This window comes from Arvicanthis niloticus, chromosome 5, assembly GCF_011762505.2.
Source record: "Arvicanthis niloticus isolate mArvNil1 chromosome 5, mArvNil1.pat.X, whole genome shotgun sequence".
NCBI classification, from domain to species: Eukaryota; Metazoa; Chordata; class Mammalia; order Rodentia; family Muridae; genus Arvicanthis; species Arvicanthis niloticus.
The window spans coordinates 99,693,889-99,712,973 of NC_047662.1; the positions used below are offsets into that span (position 1 = coordinate 99,693,889).

Below are 19,085 nucleotides of genomic sequence, written 5' to 3' on the forward strand. Positions count from 1 at the left end.
TTTTCCGACATTTACATGCAGATATTAGAAGCAAATGAAAATGAGAAACGGAGAAAGAATGGAAATGCAGCTATTTATATGTATAAAAGACAAACAGGTAAATTCGAAACATTTAGATTGGATTTGGGGGTCCCTCTAGGAGGCTGGAAAGAGACAGCCCGGAGCACATGGGGTTTGAGAACAAACAGTAAGACACGTGGCTTTCCTGGGTTCTGGCAGTTTGGGCTAAAAATGGGGTACAAACTGAGGACGTTTGTCTGGGTGTAAAGGGGCTTCCCCCAGGGCCTGGTGCAGGCTTCACAGGAGGACAAGCTTAGGACCATCCACATTCATTAGGGAGTGGGGAATTTGCCATTAGGGGTGACTTTTTTTTCTCCCAGGTGGATATCAAAAAAGGCCCTCCATTCTAATGACAAATGCAAAAACTCCCCTTGACAAGGGGACTCAGGCAGGTGCCACCTGAACATTGTCAAAAGGTCTCTGGCCAGGTGCACAGGGAGTTGCCAATAACTTTTCAAAGGAGATATAAATAATAAAATTAATGGAGAGCAAAGGAGTTCTGAGAGACGACTCATCCCCGCTTCCTCCTTGAGGCTAATCTGGCAAAGAGAGGAGGGCATGGGAGGCCGCTTTGTGATGAAAATGTTCTTCCCATAAAACTGAAGGGAGAGCAGCCTTGTTGCCCTCGCAGCCGCACGTGGCACTGGCTTCTGGAAAGCCGGGGATATTAATTAGCACAGCTCTGGATTAAACTCTCCCAACCATGTCGGGTGGTCCGATTTTCCTCTTTGTGAGCTTGACACAGGGTGGCAAGGAGAAGCCTGCCTGGGTTTCTCAGCCTCCTATTACACCAAACTTGTCTTTCATTTGAGGATCAGATCTCCTCCTATTCTGGAAATGAAAATGAGATATTCGGAGATTTTTGCCAGGCAGTGGGGCTCAGGGATGGTTGTGTTGGATGGATGCAGGGATTGGAGGTGCCTCTCAGTCGCCTTTGGCTTGATAGCTTTTGTTTGTGCAAAGCTTGTTTCTAGCCAGCACGTCTGTGTTATCTGAGCCTTGTTTTGTAGGAAAGAGATGGATGAAGTAGATCAGGAAGCTAAATGAATCTAAGTGTCACCAGAACGGGGACAAGGCATGTTTCAAACCAACTCAAACCGAGCCTTTAGGAGATGTGTGTTTGTTTACATATACGGTCTCCAGGCAAACGACTTGCTTGTATAAATAAATTATAGGCATTAGCCCTGAAAATAATTATGATGCTTTGTTTCCTGTTCAGAGGTGCAAGCTTCATGAAATTAACACATAACTGCAAAGTGCAAACAGTGTGTAATGAAAATCAGAGGCTCTTAAGTAAACTTAACCTTGACAAAAAGGCACATAAGCAGAAAACACCGCTGTCACTGAGCCCACTTCCGTTCTACACTTAAGTCAGCTAAAATTTGGGCTTCTCCATAGTTGCTAAAATCTAAGGCCAGCCAGCCTCTCCTTCCATCAGCTTCTAGTAAGTCAGTGTGTCACCTTTGGTGAAGAACACAGAGTCCACAAGCCAACTAACAGGCAGGCATCCAGCTTTTCCTTAAAGGTGCTAATACCACACCCTTTCGTTCCCATGAGTGTTAGGATTAATTGTTAATGTTAACATTCCATCTGAGTGTGCCTGCTCTTTGAATTTAACACATAAGAGCTTTCGAGGACTAGGGCTATACCTCTGTGGTAGAAGGCTTGTCCAGCATACATGCAGCCATGGGTTCAACCCTTAGCACCACACGCAAACAAATCATGCAGAAGCTTCTCATATTAATAGGGAGAATATATTGGGACTGAAGGGACACCTCAGTGGTTAACAGCATTTGCTGCTCTAACAGAGGACCTGGGTTTTGTACCCAGCATCCACATGGTAGCTCATAACCTTCTATAATTTCACTTCTAGGGCATCTAATGTCCTCTTCTGCCCTCTGAAGGGACACTGCATGTACATAAACATGCATAGGCAAACACACATACACAGAAATTAAGAAAAAGAAGAATGGTAAAGTTAGCAACATCTGTAGCTTGGCCAATCTGGGAGTATTCTATTTTTTAAATATTAAAAAAAATATAATTTTTATGGGCACACGTGTGTGCTAGGGTGTGTGCGTGTGTGGGCTGCGTGTGGGGAAGGGTGCATTCGAGTGCATTGCCCATGGAGGCCAGAAGAGGACACCAGATTCCCAGAAGTTTGTGAGTCACCCAGCACAGGTGCTGGGAATTGGGTCGTAAGAATGGAACTCGGCTCCTTTGCAAGAGCAGGATGTGTTCTTAAGTACTGAGTACCTTCCCACCCTAGACTGCGGGTATTTTCAAAAGAGTCAGTGTTGAGCCAGAATCAGAGGGGCAGAGAGATAGGGCTTGGGCAGAGGTGGGAGTGGGCACTGAGGACTGAGGTTTAGTCAGCAATAGGTTGTAGACTAGGGGTTCTCAACCTGTGGGTCCCGACCCCCACAGGGGTCTCATATCAGATATTTACGTTATGGTTCATAACAGTAGCAAAATGACAGTCATGAAGTAGCAATGAAATGTTTTTATGGTTGGGGTCCCCACAACATGAGGAAATGTATTAAAGGGTCGCAGCAGCAGGAAGGTTGAGAACCATGGCTGCAGACTATGCAAAGCCATAGCTGGCCTTGCAGTGGGCACCCCTACTCCAGGCTGCAGTGCTTTATTTACCACAGGCCATCGAGAAACAGGGTAATGAGCTTAGGCTTGGGAATGGGAACACTTTTGTGACTTACCCCTGCTCTGTGTGTTCCTCAGCCCCAATGCTCTCTCTAGTCTGCAACAGGACAGGGCTGAGGGTAGCATCTGAGAGCTGTTCACAGGGTGAATAGCTCATTGTCTTGGACTTTGGAGACTACTGCTGAAGTGGGTGTTTTTCACACATTTGAGGTACTGGGCACCTGAACCTTGTTTTCGACATCTGTAAGGGGGTTGGTTACACCCTGTGGGGTTGTTCAGAGGATTAAATAAATCAACACCTTTTAACCCACCACAGCCCCGTGTGTAGGAGCTGGCGCAGCGTGTTTATTTAAGGTGTGTTAGGATTTCTTTGAGATCTAGTGGGGCCCTATGAACTGTAGGTCTGTGTTTGTGACTTTCTCGGTCTTTCTCTGGATGTTCCATTGCAGTTTCTGCTTGGCCTAGGAAATCTTCGGGGGCAAAGAGGACAGTCCCTTCAAGACTCCCTCTGCTTGTCTGCTTGTCTTTACAGAGAATTGCCTGATAGAAAGTTTCCTGACAGGGAACAGAAGGGGCTGAGAAGAGGCCTTTTGGCCTAAGGGAGGGAAGGGGAGAGAGAGCGAGGGGCGGGGAGGGGGAGAGTAGGCAGGGTTCTACTCTGCTGTGCAGTAGCAGGGCCGGTAGAGGGTCTCAGGAGAAGGGCCTCCTTCTACTCTATCTGATATGTCCCATTATCATTTGTTCATGGTCCCAGGATAGCCTCCCTGTCCTCCTCATAGCTGAAAAGTATAAATGACTCCTCTCCTCCCATGTCAGGTGCCTGAGGATGGGGTTCCCCCTTTTCCACCTCTTCCTCAGGCCTCTTGGTAGACGGGAATCCCGCATTCCTTGAGAGGCAAGAATCCCTGCTTGTTGCCGGCTTTATAGCAGGATGGGACAGCTAGGCCTCGCCAGGGAAAGCTGTGGGGTTTGGCTGCCTGGAGATGGAGGTTTGTATCTGGAACATTCCATCTCCACATAAGAGCCCAGAACTGACTGATCATCGTACAGCCAAGCAGAGGAGGAACAAGCCCAAGCCTCCAGGAAGTCTCTCTCTCATCTTCAGCTTCAGCCCCACAGGCTCTTGTCCCACGGGTGGCCCCAGGTATGGGTGTCAATTCTCAATATGCACCAAGACTCGGAGCTCTGTCAGGACAGTGGGGGCGTCCTTGTCAGGAGAACCTTGCTGTTTGTGTCTGGGGACACTTGTGAGCTTGCTGATACCATACTGGTTAGGGGCGGAAAGAAACAAATGTTTACTTATTTCTCATCACATACATAATCACTTCCCACTTTTAATGGAGTTGGAGTGAGCGCCCATGGCCTGTGAGAGCAACATGAGGAGCCAGGAAATGGAGACCCCAGAAATCAGAAGCAAACGATCCACATCCCAGCCAGAGAAGGGGTACAGAACAGGCAGCAGAGGCCCTGGAGCCCTATATGGGATCAGACAGGAAGACACCAGCCTGGGAAGCTCAGGGGACATTTGATGGAGCTGGAGTAGAGAGAGCTTGCCCAAGACCTCCAAGGGCTGACTGAATGCTCTTTCCAGGGCCAGCTGTGTGGTGGTAGAGTTGCCCTCCTCAGGAAGTAGCAAGTCTCTTGTCACCAGGACATACACTTGATGAGCTCTGAGCACCAGATAGAGATTGGTGCCTTACCTTTGGGCTCTGAGCCTTAGGGCCCCACCTAAAGCCTATCAGAGGCCAAAAGAGAAGGATTTCTCCATTACTCTTTGCTGAAAGTTTTCCTGGGACAGAAGGCGTGCTGTCTGACCCCACTGTCCTCTCTGGGATGTCTCTGCTTTTCCCATGCCACCTGGAAGCCTTTCAGGGTGAGCTGGGGTTTCAGAGAGACACAGATAGAAGAGAGATACATCATCCAGCTTCGCACGTGTGTTCTTGGAAGGCCTTTGCTCTGCTGAGAATCATTTTGATCCACATACGGTCACAGCCCTAGAAGGCCAACCCTGCGCTCTTACCATGCACTTCAGCTAGAGTGTTGAAAGAACTTTGACATCACTTCTCCCTTTGACAAAGTCGAAGCCTCTCTGAAGCCACTGGTACAGCTCAGTCATGGCACCTGTCCCAGTCCATTTGGCTATTGGTCCCTTTGGTCCAGAGGGGACGTTTGTGCCATCTCTGTTTTGAGTTGGGCTAGGAGCTGCTGACATAAGGGGGACCCAGTCTCTCCCCTTTTGAAGCTGACACTCTAGCTGGAGGATGGGGACCCTCAGTAGTCAAGGGCACAACAGTGAGTGATGTGGGTTGGTGGAGATCTGCATGCACAGTGAAGTGTTTTAGGAACACAGAGGAGGGAAATCAGGGAAGACTCCCAGGAAGGGGAAGACCTTTCCGATAATCTTGACAGTTCCTGCATCTAGTAGTACTTTCTAGATGATGGGTACTATTACTAGTGTCGTTCTTAGTCTACATTCAGCTAACAGTTTATTTTCAAATTTTGATTTGTTTTAATTTGTTTAGCAGAGACAGAATGCTAAAGCCTGTTGGTTTGTTTTTTTGTTTGTTTAATTTTGAAAACAAATTTACTCATTTTGAGACCATTGTAGACACATGTAGAGTAATGCAGAGGGATCGCACTCAGCTTTTTTTTCCCCCCTCAATGACCTCCTGTCCAGGAGGGCATGGTGGCTGGAAGCCAGGACACTTCTGGAAGCAACAGCTCTGCCTGTGTGCACCGACGCCTTTTCACAGTACTTTTTTTTTTTTTTTTTTTGGTTTTTCGAGACAGGGTTTCTCTGTGTAGTCCTGGCTGTCCTGGAACTCACTTTGTAGACCAGGCTGGCCTCGAACTCAGAAATCTGCCTGCCTCTGCCTCCCAGGTGCTGGGATTAAAGGCGTGCGCCACCACCGCCCGGCATTCAACATAACATTTTTTTTACTGTTGTCCTGTCCAGCGGGTATTTTCAAAGGTTGTTGTTTCTCTTGTTTGTGGTTTTTAAAGATGCTTTACCATGGGGAGGGGAGAGAGAGTTGGTCACACATCCCAGTATTCCAGCTAAGGAAAGCAGCTGAGACCCCAAGTGTGGCCATGACACTTTGACACAAACCTAGGTGAGGCCTAGTGCTGGCCTGAGGTTGGTGCAAAGTCAGTATCTGAGCAATGTCTTCTCCCGCATAACTCTGCCTCTGAGCTGCTGTGAAAACCTGGGCCCCTTCCGAGTTTCTCTGCCACATATGCTCACACCCCAGAGTCCCAAGGACATAACAGACCTGCAGGGATGTGGCAGTGAATGCACCAGGCAGAAAAAAGACCTAAGGTCTTCTTTCTCTGGAAAGGTTTGGAGTTCACAGTCCCTGAAGACATCACTGGGGTCGGGGTGTGGCAACCTGAAGGAGCAGGACAGGCACAGGGACGAGGGGGGAGAGAAAAACTCCTGGCTACCCTTAGGAGTCCACTGTACCACAGGTGCTTGGGGATACTGCTGAACCCTCACTCCTGTAACACTGCCTTCTCCCTTGCCGAGACCAGATACCCGAGAGCAGCCAGCTAAGAGGGGACGGGCTCATTCTGTCTGAGTTCAGAGGGATGCAGTCTGCTCTGGCAGCTAAGGCATGGTGGCAGAAGGCCCAGGATGCTGGCTGAAAAGAGTGAGTGGGGAGGCTGGTAGGAGAAGATGGGGGATGCTGGCTACACAGGATCTCTAGTCAGGATGCAGAGACATGAATGTGCTGCTCAATTCCTTCTGGACATGGTCTCTCTTCACTACTGAATTTGAAACAAATCTTTCAAAGATTTCTCTTAAAGATATTAGACAGAGTATAATCAGCCGTTCATAACAGCTGAAAGTCAGCAAAGCCCTTGATGCTTTGGAGCACAGTTTTCCCTTTATAATATGTCATGATTTTTTTTTACAGTTACATATTTTACAGTTTGCCTCAATCAGTGTACATATTGAACTGATTGGCACATCTCTGAGTTTCCTTTAGCCTGGTGGCCCCCTTGTCTCCCTTTTCTCGCATTGGACTTCATTTCGTGAAGATAGAAGTGACACTTTGTCTTGTGGGCCAGTGATAACAAGAAAGAGTTCTCAGTATTAGAAAGGAATTAGAAATTAGAAACCATACAGTGAAAGCCCCCAGATGTAAATCTCTAGAAGCCACAGGATTGTTCCTGGGAAAGAACCCTTACTTCCCCAGTCTGTCTGTAGGCCAGGCCCTGAGGCCTCTCTTCTCCTACTCTAGCCTCTGGGTAAGGGTGGAGGTGAACAGGTCCTTTAGGATGGGAGTGGGTGTCCTGTCTCTGACGGGGCTCCCAAGGGCCATCTGAAGCCCAGAGAACCCCAGCAGGTAGCAGGGAAGTCCCCAGCCACAGCTGGCTGAGTCACAGCCCCAAAGTCTCGTCCTCATGCTGCACCCCACTTCTCTGCCCCCCTTCTCACGTGTCTGTTTCTTCTCTCCTCCATGCTATGGCAGTGGTGCCCGGTGCTGATGAGACAATACTTGGTGCAGCCCCAGGCAGTCCTTTTCCAGGTAATTTCATAGGGACCCAAATGACATCCGTGCACACTCTCTTGGGCGCGTGTCTCGGAGTCTGATGCTAGGCATCCCCAACCTCTCAGGACTTGGTCTCCAAGTTGCTTCCCCTCTCCCATCCACCAGATCTTCATAAACTTCCTGCAGGCAGGCAGAAAGGGCTTAGAATGAAAATATGTTTCACCCTGTCTAATTCATGGGCCTTTCCTCTGGAACTGGCTTATGGGAGCCTGAGCTGGAACAAGAGAGTACCATGTGCTCACTCCTAGCTCTGTTTCTGTCTGCCACTGGGCCAAGACTTCAAATGACAGATAAAAATGAAGAGACTCACCTCTGTTCCTCAGAGCTTCAACATCAGACAAGGTGGCTCTTTGCATCTTTGTAACTCTGGCATTCAAGAGAGCCAGGCCAGCCATGAACTGGAGTCCACTGTCAAGGAGGGTGCTGGGTCCGGGCTGGTGGTCATGACCTTTAAGGTCTTGGGGGAGTCTGTGACTGCCAGCAGACAGAGTTTTGTCCCAGCTGTTTGTGTGGGACTGGGCAGTCTGTGAACCGCTGACCTCGGTTACTGTTTCTTTCTGGGTCACGGGCGCGAACAGCAGCAGGGGCTCTCAAGGGAGGGAGTAGGAGCCTGACGTGACAGTTTCAGACAGACTTTGAAGGGTTCAGAGAAGGAGAAAAATGCAAGACACAGCTGGGGTCTGTGACTGTTGGTGACTGGGGTTGGCCGGGATGGGGTGATGTGCCCAGGGCCATAGATACATCAACACACACTGTGACTGTGTGTGCCCTCCACACCTCACTGAAAGCACAAGGCTTCCCAAGTAACAGTGAGAAATGGGAAAAGACAAGCACTGCTCCTAGGAAGGAGGCAGCAGGAGCCCCCTCTCCTCTCTTTACTTCATCTTCTCCACTCTGTCTCTTTTTACACAAGTCTGTCTCTCTCAGGCCCTGTTCTCCACGAAGGACTTGACTGAGGTGAAGAGTTAATGATTAGACATATCTAAGTCAGTCTGGGAGTCCACATGCAGTGTGGAGAAAAGGGAAGTCCGTGGTGCTGGGGCCCAGCCGTGTGTCTGTGTCGTGGTTGTGCTAATTGAGCACCGAATTTGACTGAGCTTCCTGCCAGCCAGAGCAAAGGGGATGTGTGATAGTTTCCAGTGTTCTCGTTGTTCCATCAGAGGCAAATTAACAACTCATTGTGAGAAATAGCCTTTCTTTCCCAGTGAATTATGAAAGAAATGGGCAAGGAATTTGAATATTTTAAAGGACATTGTCTCCAGAGGTTTAAAAAAAATACCTTTTATATGACTGTTTTCTTTTATTGCCTTTAATAAATGTACTTCCCCAAGGGCTTTGGCTAACACTGGACATGGCCTTAGCTTTCTTGTCAGCTAGCTTGATTGTAGGTAGGAGAAGGCACATTTCCATATCACTTGAAACCACTGGTTTAAAACTTCTTAGGTAATTATTTTGTTTAGTTAATTACTTTTGGGGATAGGAACTCACTGGGTAGCCCAGGCTGGCCTGGAACTCTGGATGCCCCTGCCCCAGCCCCTTGGGTGCAAGGATTAGAGGCATATTGCTGTCATTCCTGACATTTGGCAATTTTTTTTGAGATTTATAGCTTATATCATGCTGCTGGATCATTCATTCATTCATTCATTCATTCATTCATTCAGTAAGCACTTTGGGAGCTGTAAGGAGATCCTATGTTCTGAAAGCAGAGAAACAAACGGCTGCTATAGATGGAGATGCCATGAGGGAGTGGGATACAGGAAGCCACATAATGAGGGGGTGTGTCATAAGAGGGGTGATGATTTCTTTGGTGGGGTATGGAGTCAGGAGTGTGTTCACCAAGAAGCCATTTTTGAGCTGGGTAGGAGCTTTTTACTTACTGAGATGGGCCCTCCAGGCAGAGACAGGATGAAGCCTGGAATGTTGGTGGTACAGTCAGTGCAGCCATGTTTGTGGAAGCCCAGGACATCAGCAAGAACACAGTAGCCCTTAAAACATCACAGACTGCTCACAGGACACACCTGGGGAACAATTGAACACCTACATAAAAGACAGTGCCCTGCTCCTGTTGGACAAAACTGTGCAACCTACCAATAACAGAGATTTGGCTCCTGCCCGATGGTGATGAAGCTGTGAGGACCATTGCCCACAAGACTGGGGTGAGCTTCTTTCTCTTTGCTTTCTGGAAGCCAGTGGTGTTTCAGAAACTGGCATGTCAGGCCTTTCTCCCCTAGTCTTGCAAACCCAACAGTTGGAGTGATTCCATGCACTTTGTCTGACACAGAACAAAACTGAATCTTGGTTTCTACCTGGAAATTTAAATACAGGAGAGGCAGGAAATCTCTGTCAGCCACACTTCCTGAGATTGGCTCTGTCTCCTAGGGGGAAACCTAACAGATTCAGCTGCCAGCCATGTCTACAAATAGAGTCCTGGAGGCTGGAGCCAGGGATGGGCATGAGGGGTATTCTGACTCTCGGCTGACTCTTGGAGAAACTTGTGCTCCTCAATTATTTTTGTATCCATGGAAGAGGTCCATCATGGTCCGGGTCCAACTGCTCTATCTACCTTCATGTCTACTACCTCAGCTAATGCCCCTTCCTGGTCTGGCTCCTTTGTTCCCTTCTCCTCTCCGCGCTCCCCAGCCATCCCAACTTTGAGGGATAGAGCCTGCTCAGCTCACCCGCAGAAATTCTTCCTGACCGTACCACAGCCTGTGAGAACAAATGGCTCTGTGCTTGTCTCCATAGTTAATGGACTTTCTGGGCTACATGTATTTCTCTGGGAGTGTGCAGAGGGTCTCTTTGGCCTCACACACCTGCATGCATACAACAGGGCCTAGCACAGGGAAAATGAATGTCTGCTTTCTGTGCTCAGGCCCCTACTAGGGAGACACAGAAGGTAGAACTAGCACTCACATCTGGGCATCCAGAAATCCTAGAAGGAACCACTTTGAAGGAGAACCTCCTAGAGGCATGGCTGCCTTTGGAGAGCTTTGGTCCCGGATGTGTTCCTATGGAAGTGGAGGCTAGGGCATGATCAGCTTGGTACTCCAGGGAGGAAATCTAGACAGTGAGCTTTGCCAACAGCCCCCTGCTGCATAGAATGCAGACTTGCTCTTCAAATGCTGCTGTTTCTAACTCACAGCAAATGTATTTTCCTCTCTACCTGCTGGATTTACAAATAGAGCTTAGCTTTTCAAGGTGTGAAACCCTTGGCCTCTGTTCTATTCCTTCTAATTCCATTACCAATGAACTGGGGATGTAGCTCACCCGGTAGAGTGCCTGCCCGGCAAGCATGAAGCTTTGAGTTCAATCCCCAGCACAGCAGGAAATTGAATGTTAAGATCCATGCCCATTATCCAGTCCTGGGGAGGTGTAGGAAGATCAGAAGTTCAAGGTCACTTTCAGATACATAGTAAGTTTAAGGCTAGCCTAGGCTACTCAGAACCCTGTCTCAAAACAAACAGCCCTAAGCAACAAGAACTAACTAAAAGAAAACAAACAAACAAACAAACAAACAAACAAAAAACCACCCTCAACTTTCAATAGTTGGAAGCAATTGTTTGGTTTCATCATTGCTGTGGGTCGGGCCTCACAGTTAGAGAACCATCAGGGTAACTGTCAAGATGCCGGGGTGAGATGGACCTGTGTTTGTATCCTGGCTGTGGTGCCTAGGTGTTGTGTGCCTTTGGCTTCAAGCACATCTCATTCCTTCTGGAATGGAAGTCTCAAGCCTTTGCTTTGAGAAACAGAATACCACAGCCCTCTTTGAAAGCAAACCTTGAAGCTGAGATGGAAAGTCACAGGTGAAGGCCTGACACGCAGTGTTCTCTGAAAATCAGAAAGTACTTCCGGGGCAGTCTTGAGAGCCCAGTGGAGCTGAGAGGGACTGTAGGCCCAGGTATCCTGAGGTGTTGCTCACTAAGGATAGCTTGGCCAGAACCCCATGGGCTTATCAATCATCTTCCAGAAGATGCTGATTCCAAAACATGTAGCCAAGAATCCCTAGGCCCATAGCAGGCCCGAGAACTCCAAGGGAGAAGCCAGGCTGGGTCTGGGTCTACCTGAACAAGGGAGCACTGGGGAGCTGCAGTAATTAACATGGTGTGCTATTGGCACAGGGATAGATAAATAGACCAATGAAACAGAATCCGGGCTGGAAAACCATCTGTGCACATATGGAACCTTGATATATGGGTAAGGAGATGTACAAATCAGCAGGGAGAGATGGGCTCTTAATAACCAGCAAGGGGCAACTGGTTATCCATTCAGAAATGGGGAGAAGGAAGAAATTAGATCTTTACACCAGACACAAAAATCAATCTCTGGTGGATTAGAGGCCTAAATGCAAAAGGCAAAGACACCTAATATGGTCAGCTCCAGGTCCTGTCCAAACTCCCCAGGCCCATGCATGGCTCATGAGAGAGAGAATGAGGCCTTGGGGAGTGGGTACAGTGATGCTTACACAAGGTGCCCTGTCACAGTGAAGACAGGAGCAGGCCTAAGCCATCTTCCTGTCCCAACTCAGTGCTTCCTTCTCCGGAAGGTCTTTCTTGGGAACCATTTTTCAGGAGACATATGTTCCACTCTATCTGCTGGCCTTTCCAAGTGGTGCCTCAGAAATAGCAACCATCATTTTCCCAAGTACGTGAGGAACTCCCAGATCACAGGCTCTCTGCCTACTCTTCCTGCTTGTCAAGTGTATCATCTTGGACAGACAGGGATGTGACCTCCTTTGGCAAGGCAGGCTCCTAAGAAGCTCCCACCAAAACTTGGTGCACACAGCCAAATTCTTTGGATGAAGTGTTGACGGTAGGGCTTGGGAGGGAGGGAGGCAGAGATGCTGTTCTTCCTTATAATGTAGCCTTTCCTTGGAAGGGAAGGTCCAGGCTGGTATCTTTTCTGCCTTCCCTGGAGGCCGCTCCGCAATGGCTTCAATGTCAAGGAAATGACTCATTGCACAGAGACTTAAATTTCATGAGTGGCTTAAAGAAAGAGACATGACTCAGTGCCAGGCGCATGTACTGTCATGGGTTTGATAAATCTGACATCTATACAGGGAATATTCAGTGCACAGGTGTTCTTATGCTTCCAGAATCTAAAAGTCACTCATCAAACTGTGACTCAGTCTGTTCTATGTTCTGAATTGGGACTGGGAACTTGTTGTCACCCAGCCCCTGGATTGGGATTCTGCCTGGTCTACTGTAGACACAACCCTTCTCCCCTTTAACCCTATCTGTGAAATGAGTCTGGATTGGGTGATCCCTCAAATGTCTTTTGAACACTTGTTTCCGGGGTCTGAGAATCTCCAAGACAGAAACCATGCTGTCTCTGCCCTTGGCAAGTAGACTCTTGTTTCTGCCTTGCTTGATGCCCTCCATGGCCTCTGGGGCTGAGCCGGGGAATCTGCACGTTAGACTTGGCGCCTTGTGATGCTGTGTGGGCTCCTGCCCCTTTCTCCGCCTAGGAACAGTGGTCGGTTCTGGATACATGTGCTGCTCCATTGAGCTGCATCTGACCTTACAGCCTGGTTCCCAGAACCTCTGTGGACAGTTCATGGCCTTGCATCTGATCAGGGTGCCTCTGGGCTCCATGCTGAGTTGTCTGCTTTCTCTTTCAGACCACAGAGTATTCAGCCATGGCTTCACTGGCTGGAGGCCTGGATGACATGAAAGCCAACTTGACAAGCCCCACCCCCGCTGACATCGGGAGCAGTGTTCCAGGCCCGCAGTCCTACCCCATTGTCACAGGTGAGCATACCTAGATGGGGGTTTGGGAGAGAGAGAGAGAGAGAGAGAGAGAGAGAGAGAGAGAGAGAGAGAGAGAGAGAAGGGGAATATGCGTGTGAGGTGGGAAGCTGTTCTTGGTGCTTCTGGACATTACTGCCCTCTGCTTTAATGGGGTTAGGTGGCAGACTGCTAGGGACACAGACTGTGGATGAGATGACATGACTGCATACTGTTTCAATTGAACTAAAGGAAAATAAGCACTGTCAGAGGGGTCCCTGTGGTGGGGCCAGGGGTCTCTCCCTCTTATGAGTCAGGAAACTCTATTGGTTGGCATCATCTTCCAAGAGGAGAGGAACTCGTTGTAAGTCATCATTGGCCTCTCAGATTTCCAAGCAGAGGCTGAGGGCAGAGGGGCTAGGAGGTGCTGGGTGTAGGCCAAGCAGCCGTCTTCCCTGGCGGCCTTCATTGTCACCATCAGTGTGAAGATTAAGAGTACAGGCCCTCAGGCTGGTGGGGCAGCTCGGCACCAGTGTGCTGCCTGGTATGTGCTGGGCCTGAGTTCTATCTCCAGGACAGGACCCACTCGCTGCAGGGCTCCAACCTGTTGTGTGTCACTCAAGCAATCTCCAGTGAGTTGTATCAGGATTCCAGCTGGGGTTTTCTGATCTGTGTGCTGGGAACAGTGGCGATGGCTGTTGCACAGGACTTTTGTGAGAATGGCCAGGTGCCTGCCCACGAGGATCTTGGACTCTTGCCTAGCATAAAGCAAGCATCCAGTAAGTGGATGTGTCAGTTGTGACTGCTCAGTATCCCCTCACGCTGGTCACTGCAGGGACTTACTGCTGCAGGAGGATCCCCTTCTCCAATCCAGCACCATGGAGCCCTGGAGCAGTCCCTGCAGCCAGTTCTGGGAGGGTGTCTCACTCAGGAGAAGGAGGGCCTCCAGAATAAGGAGTGCACAGACAGTAGGGGCTGCTGGGCTAACTTGAGCTGGAGTTTAGAATCCAGCCAGAGATCCCTGTTGATTGATGGACATAATCTGAAGGTAGAGCCATGGCAAGGAAATCTACCTGTGTTCCAGTTTGTAGAGGAGGGATGAATGAGGCAAGATCTGAGGCTCAAGGGTCCCTTAGTGACCAGACTGGAGACCTGTCTCTAAGACCTAGCATCTAAGTCAGTACTGGGCTCAGGCTAAAGGCAGCTGAACCCTGTTTGTTGGTCTGGATACCACATGAGTGTCAGAGCAAGAGCGGCCTGGTCCTCGGTGCATGTGGGGCATAGCCCACAGTCCTCTGAGACTCAGGGAGGAGGTGTGAGGAGAGGGGTGCCAGCCAGTGAGCTCCAGCCAAAGAAGTATTTCCTAAGGTCCCCTGTAGGGTTCATTGGGGCCTCAGTGACAGCATTCCCATTATACAGGTGCAGAAGCCAAGCTCAGCTGTGCTCACCCTATGGAGTAAGGGCTGAGTTAGAGCCACCTTTAGTTTTCTAAAACCCTGTCATTGTTCTCAGGGACCCACAGACAACTGAAGAGGTACAGGAAGGGAAGGGGAGCCAGCCTGGATTAGCCCAGCTTCACCGCCTCTGTCCCTTCGCTGAGTCTCAGGCCCTCTGCTAGGTAGCTCAGGGCAACACTGAGAGGTGGCTACTGTTACCTTCATCTCCATCACATAAGTAAAGAAACAGCCTTACAGCAATTAAGACACTGCCTGAGATCTCAGCCGATGAGTGACGAGTGACTGCACTACACTCCAGCAGGGCCTGTGTGCTGTCACTGTACCATGGAGCCTGCCAGAGGGCTCGTCTGGGGCTGAGACTTCCTCGCTGTTTGCTTTTGGATGCTCTTCCATCCATGAAATGTCTCTGAGCTCCCAGGGTCCTCGTGATACTCAAATGCGATCTGAGAGGAGACCGAACTGTAGAGGGAAAGTTTGGGGCAGGATTTAGGAGATGGGTTTGGCACATGCTCATTTAGGTGGTTAATAGTCCAGTGAACACCAAGACTAAATTCTGTTTGTGGGAATGAAAAGCAGGCTCCCGAGCCAAGGCTAATCTAGCCTTTAGGTAAATCTAACTGGACTTCATGGGGCTTTTAGAAAATTTGAGCCAAGACTTAAAAACAAAAACAAAACAGCAACAACAACCAAAAATCTAGCTTTCTAACTTCTCAAAAACTTAGAAGAGCTGATCCTTTTGGGCTGTGGTGCCACAGATCACAACATATTGGGGCTCAGTGGCAACAGCCCCTCCAGACAGGCTTCCACGGTCCACAGCAAAGGCCACCTCATTCATGTTAGAAGTCATGCATGGAAAAGACTGTGCATTGTACCCAGATCCAAAGCTGCAGCTGAAAAGGCCAGCTGGGTGCTAGAGGAGCTCGGAGATCTGCAGAAAGCTGCATGGGGACACACTGATTGGTTCTCAGATAAGCCCTGGAGGAAGGATTAGCTTGAATTGAGTGGATTTCTTTATTTGAAAGTTACATGATACACAGGCAAGGAGGATAAACATCCCTGACCAAAGTCAGGGCTGTGCTTAGTCCTGAAACATCAGGCACGTTGTAGAGCAGGGTGTGGCAGTGCACACATGTGATCCCAGAGTCAGGAGGTTGAGCTGAGTTGGAGGTTAGCCTGGTCTACATAGTAAGACCCAGTTTCAAAACACCAAAACAAATGTTCAAAAAGGAAGGCATATTCTAATTGTCAGCCTAGTCATTAGCTTTCTTATAAATCAACAATAATTAGCACAATAGAAGACTGAGACCGTCAACAACAATATGTACAATACCAGGGAATAAACTTGGACCTACAGCAAGTGTCACAAAAGAATGAGGAGGTGTTTATTCCTAAACTGACTGTCAGAAAGATGTCTGTCCACTCCCCAAGTAACCTCTTACCTTAAAGCAATCCCAAATAAACACCAACAGACAATTGTCAAAATGATGCTAATAAATGCTGGATAAATAGACATTCAGAGATAACTAGAGATGGCCTAAAGTAAAAAATTAAACAGAGCTTCTAGGCCATTCCGACATATATGACCAGGGACAAGATGACTCAGTGGATGAAGAGCTTGTGCCAAGCCTGATGATCTCTCTTTCTCTCTCACACACATTAAATGTAATAAAATTTTAAATAAAAATAAAAGCATATGATAATTCTATAGTAACCACAACCATTGTAGAAGCTGAGACTGCAGACATGTGACTGAGGTGGGCAGTGGAGAAATAGTCCAGATATAGTGGTCAGATCCCTGCTTCAGTGTCTCTATGGAAACAAAGAGGTTGTGAGGTAACAGATATGCTAATTAGCCAGATTTAGTCATGACACACTGTAATTTATATCAAAACATCTCAATATGCCTCATAAACATGTATACTTACATATCATTTAAAACAAATTTCCACTTAGCCAAGACTTTAAAAAAAATAAAGCTATAATAAACCAAGACAAAAAAAAAAGGAAACATTTATAATCCTAGGGTAGAAGTGGCCTTTAAAATGTTTCAAATACAAACAATTGAAAAAATGTTAAAATGTAAATCTTTTTGTATAAAAAAAATCCAAAGCAAACCTAGGGTGGGGTGTAATGTAGATGACAGACATTAATTTAATGTATAAGGAGCTTTTGTGTACACACAAAATGTTGCTAGGCACTATTTTTATATGTGTATGTGTGTGCCTGCACATCTGTGTGCCTGCACATCTGTATTGTACCACATGTGTGCAGGTACCCAAAGAGGCCAGAAGAGGGTGTCAGACCTCTTGGAACTGAAGTTACAGGTTATTGTGAGCTGCCTGACCTGGATTCTGGGAGCCAAATCTGGGTTTTCTACAAAAGCAGCAAGTACCCTTAACTGTTGAGCCATCTTTTCAGCCTCTATATAAAGGACTTTTAAAAACAAATAAAAAGTTAAGAGCATACTCTGGCAGAGAAACTGAGTTTGGTTCCTAGCGCCTATAGTAGGTGGCTCACAACCATCTGTAACTCCAACTCCAAATCTGACACTTCTGACCTCTCTAGGCACTTAACTTGTGTACATACACCCTACACAGACACACAATTAAAAATAATAAAATAAATACTTTAAAATTAATAAGAAAAATGGTCTGTAGGAAAACCAGGTGATAATGGGTAGTTTGTTGGGAAAACTGCAGTGCTTCAAGAATGTATGGGGAGATGTCCCCCTGCCTCATTACCACAAAGCTACAAATTAAAACAGCCATGGTGATGAGACTATCAGTTCTGTATTACGGCTTGGTGTTAAAAAAGGCACAGAAAAAATATTTTCCTGGATTGCTATTGGAATATAAATTTATGTGATTCTCTTTGGAAGAAAACTTGGCAATGTCTTTCAAGATTTGAAATACATTTAAGTTTACCCGCTAAGTCAGAGTCAGAAGTTCTATGTACATACTAAAGAACTCTGTAGGCCTGCAGTGATGACTTTGCCTGTCGCTTGTCACGGCAAAGAAACGAACCAAAGCAGGTCCTACAATAGAAACCAGCTAAGTAAGTTGGGGTGCTTTCTCACAGGCAAAACGATGCTACCATGATAGTCAAAAGGCTGGAGGGAGGTACGGCTCAGTGGTTAGGAGTGCTTGCTGTCCTCTCAGAAGGTCTGGCTTCTGTTCTCAGCACTCAAACCAGTGGCTTACAACCTTCTGATGCTGAGACTACAGTGCAGGAAATCTGTGCTCTTTTCTGGCCTCTGTAGTCACACTCACACACACATACCACTCATACATACACTTGCACACACTCACACACATACACACACTCACACACATACATGCACACTCACACATACATACACACACATGCTCACACACACACGCTCACATACTCACACACATGCTCACACACACACACACACACACATGCTCATACATGCTCACATACCCACACACATTCTCACACACACATTCACACATATGCTCACACATACACAATCACACACATGCTCACACACTCACACACATGCTCATACTCACACACATGCTCACACACTCACACACATGCTCATACTCACACATATGCTCACACACTCATACACATACATATACATGCACACATGTGCACACACAAAGCTGGGGCTGGAGAGATGGCTCTGTAATTAAGAGCACTTGCTATTCTTGCAGAAGATGCAGGTTTCATTTCCAGCACCACAGCTCACAACTGCCCATAACTCCAGGATCCTCTCCTGGCCTACATAGACACCTGCATGAACATGGTACACATAGAGACAAGAAGGCATACACACATGCACAAGTAGTAACAAATCTTTATTTCTTAAGGAGTACTAACATGAATGCCTAAGACATACATTTGGTTAAAAAAACAAATTATAGCCTGGCAGTGGTGGCGCACACCTTTAATCCCAGCACTTGAGAGGCAGAGGCAGGTGGATTTCTGAGTTTGAGGCCAGCCTGGTCTACAGAGTGAGTTCCAGGACAGCCAGGGCTACACAGAGAAACCCTGTCTTGAAAAACAAAACAAACAAACAAACAAAAAAAACCCAAAAAACAAATTATAGAAGAACAAAATATGATCCCACTTATAAAAATTCAGTACACTATTATTAAACATAGAAAGCATTACACAATTAGAAGATTGTGTTGTCACTAGTTAGCCCATTGTACTGAGCTAACACAGAAGCTCATTGCATGCATGTGCGTACCCTGCATGGCAGGTGCTGTGCATGAATGTTCAGTAGGAGACCTCTGCACCAGCTTATGGGGTGCTGAATTCCTGTGCTATTACAGTGGGGTTTCCATTTTGTCCCCACCAGAATCTCTTTGGGTTAGCAAATATTTGCGCGCGCGCGCACACACACACACACACACACACACACACACACACACACTGCTTATATTCGTGATGCCTGTTTACAAAGAATGTAACCTGTTGTTTTGGTCACCTTTCTATTGCTGTAATAAGACACCATGACCAAGACAATTTATAAAGAAAGTGTTCAATGGGGCTTATGGTTCTAGAGACTTCAAGTCCATGACCATCATGGTGGGGAACCTTGCAACAGTCAAGAAGGGAGGCAGGTATGGCACAGAAGCAGTAGCTGAGAGCTCACA

At 47.5% G+C, this 19,085-nt stretch overlaps 1 protein-coding gene across 4 annotated transcripts in view; it reads left to right on the forward strand.

Moving 5' to 3' along the window:
* Positions 1-19,085, forward strand: part of Pax5 (paired box 5) — a 179,938-nt gene that overhangs the window by 87,843 nt on the left and 73,010 nt on the right. For 2 of the 4 annotated variants that reach the window (XM_076935048.1, XM_076935050.1), the window contains exons 7-8: positions 7,194-7,250; positions 12,892-13,021. In XM_076935048.1, coding sequence (XP_076791163.1) covers positions 7,194-7,250; positions 12,892-13,021 — 187 coding nt within the window. The remainder of the gene's footprint in view (positions 1-7,193; positions 7,251-12,891; positions 13,022-19,085) is intronic. The other 2 variants (XM_034502772.2, XM_034502774.2) reach the window with 1 other exon arrangement.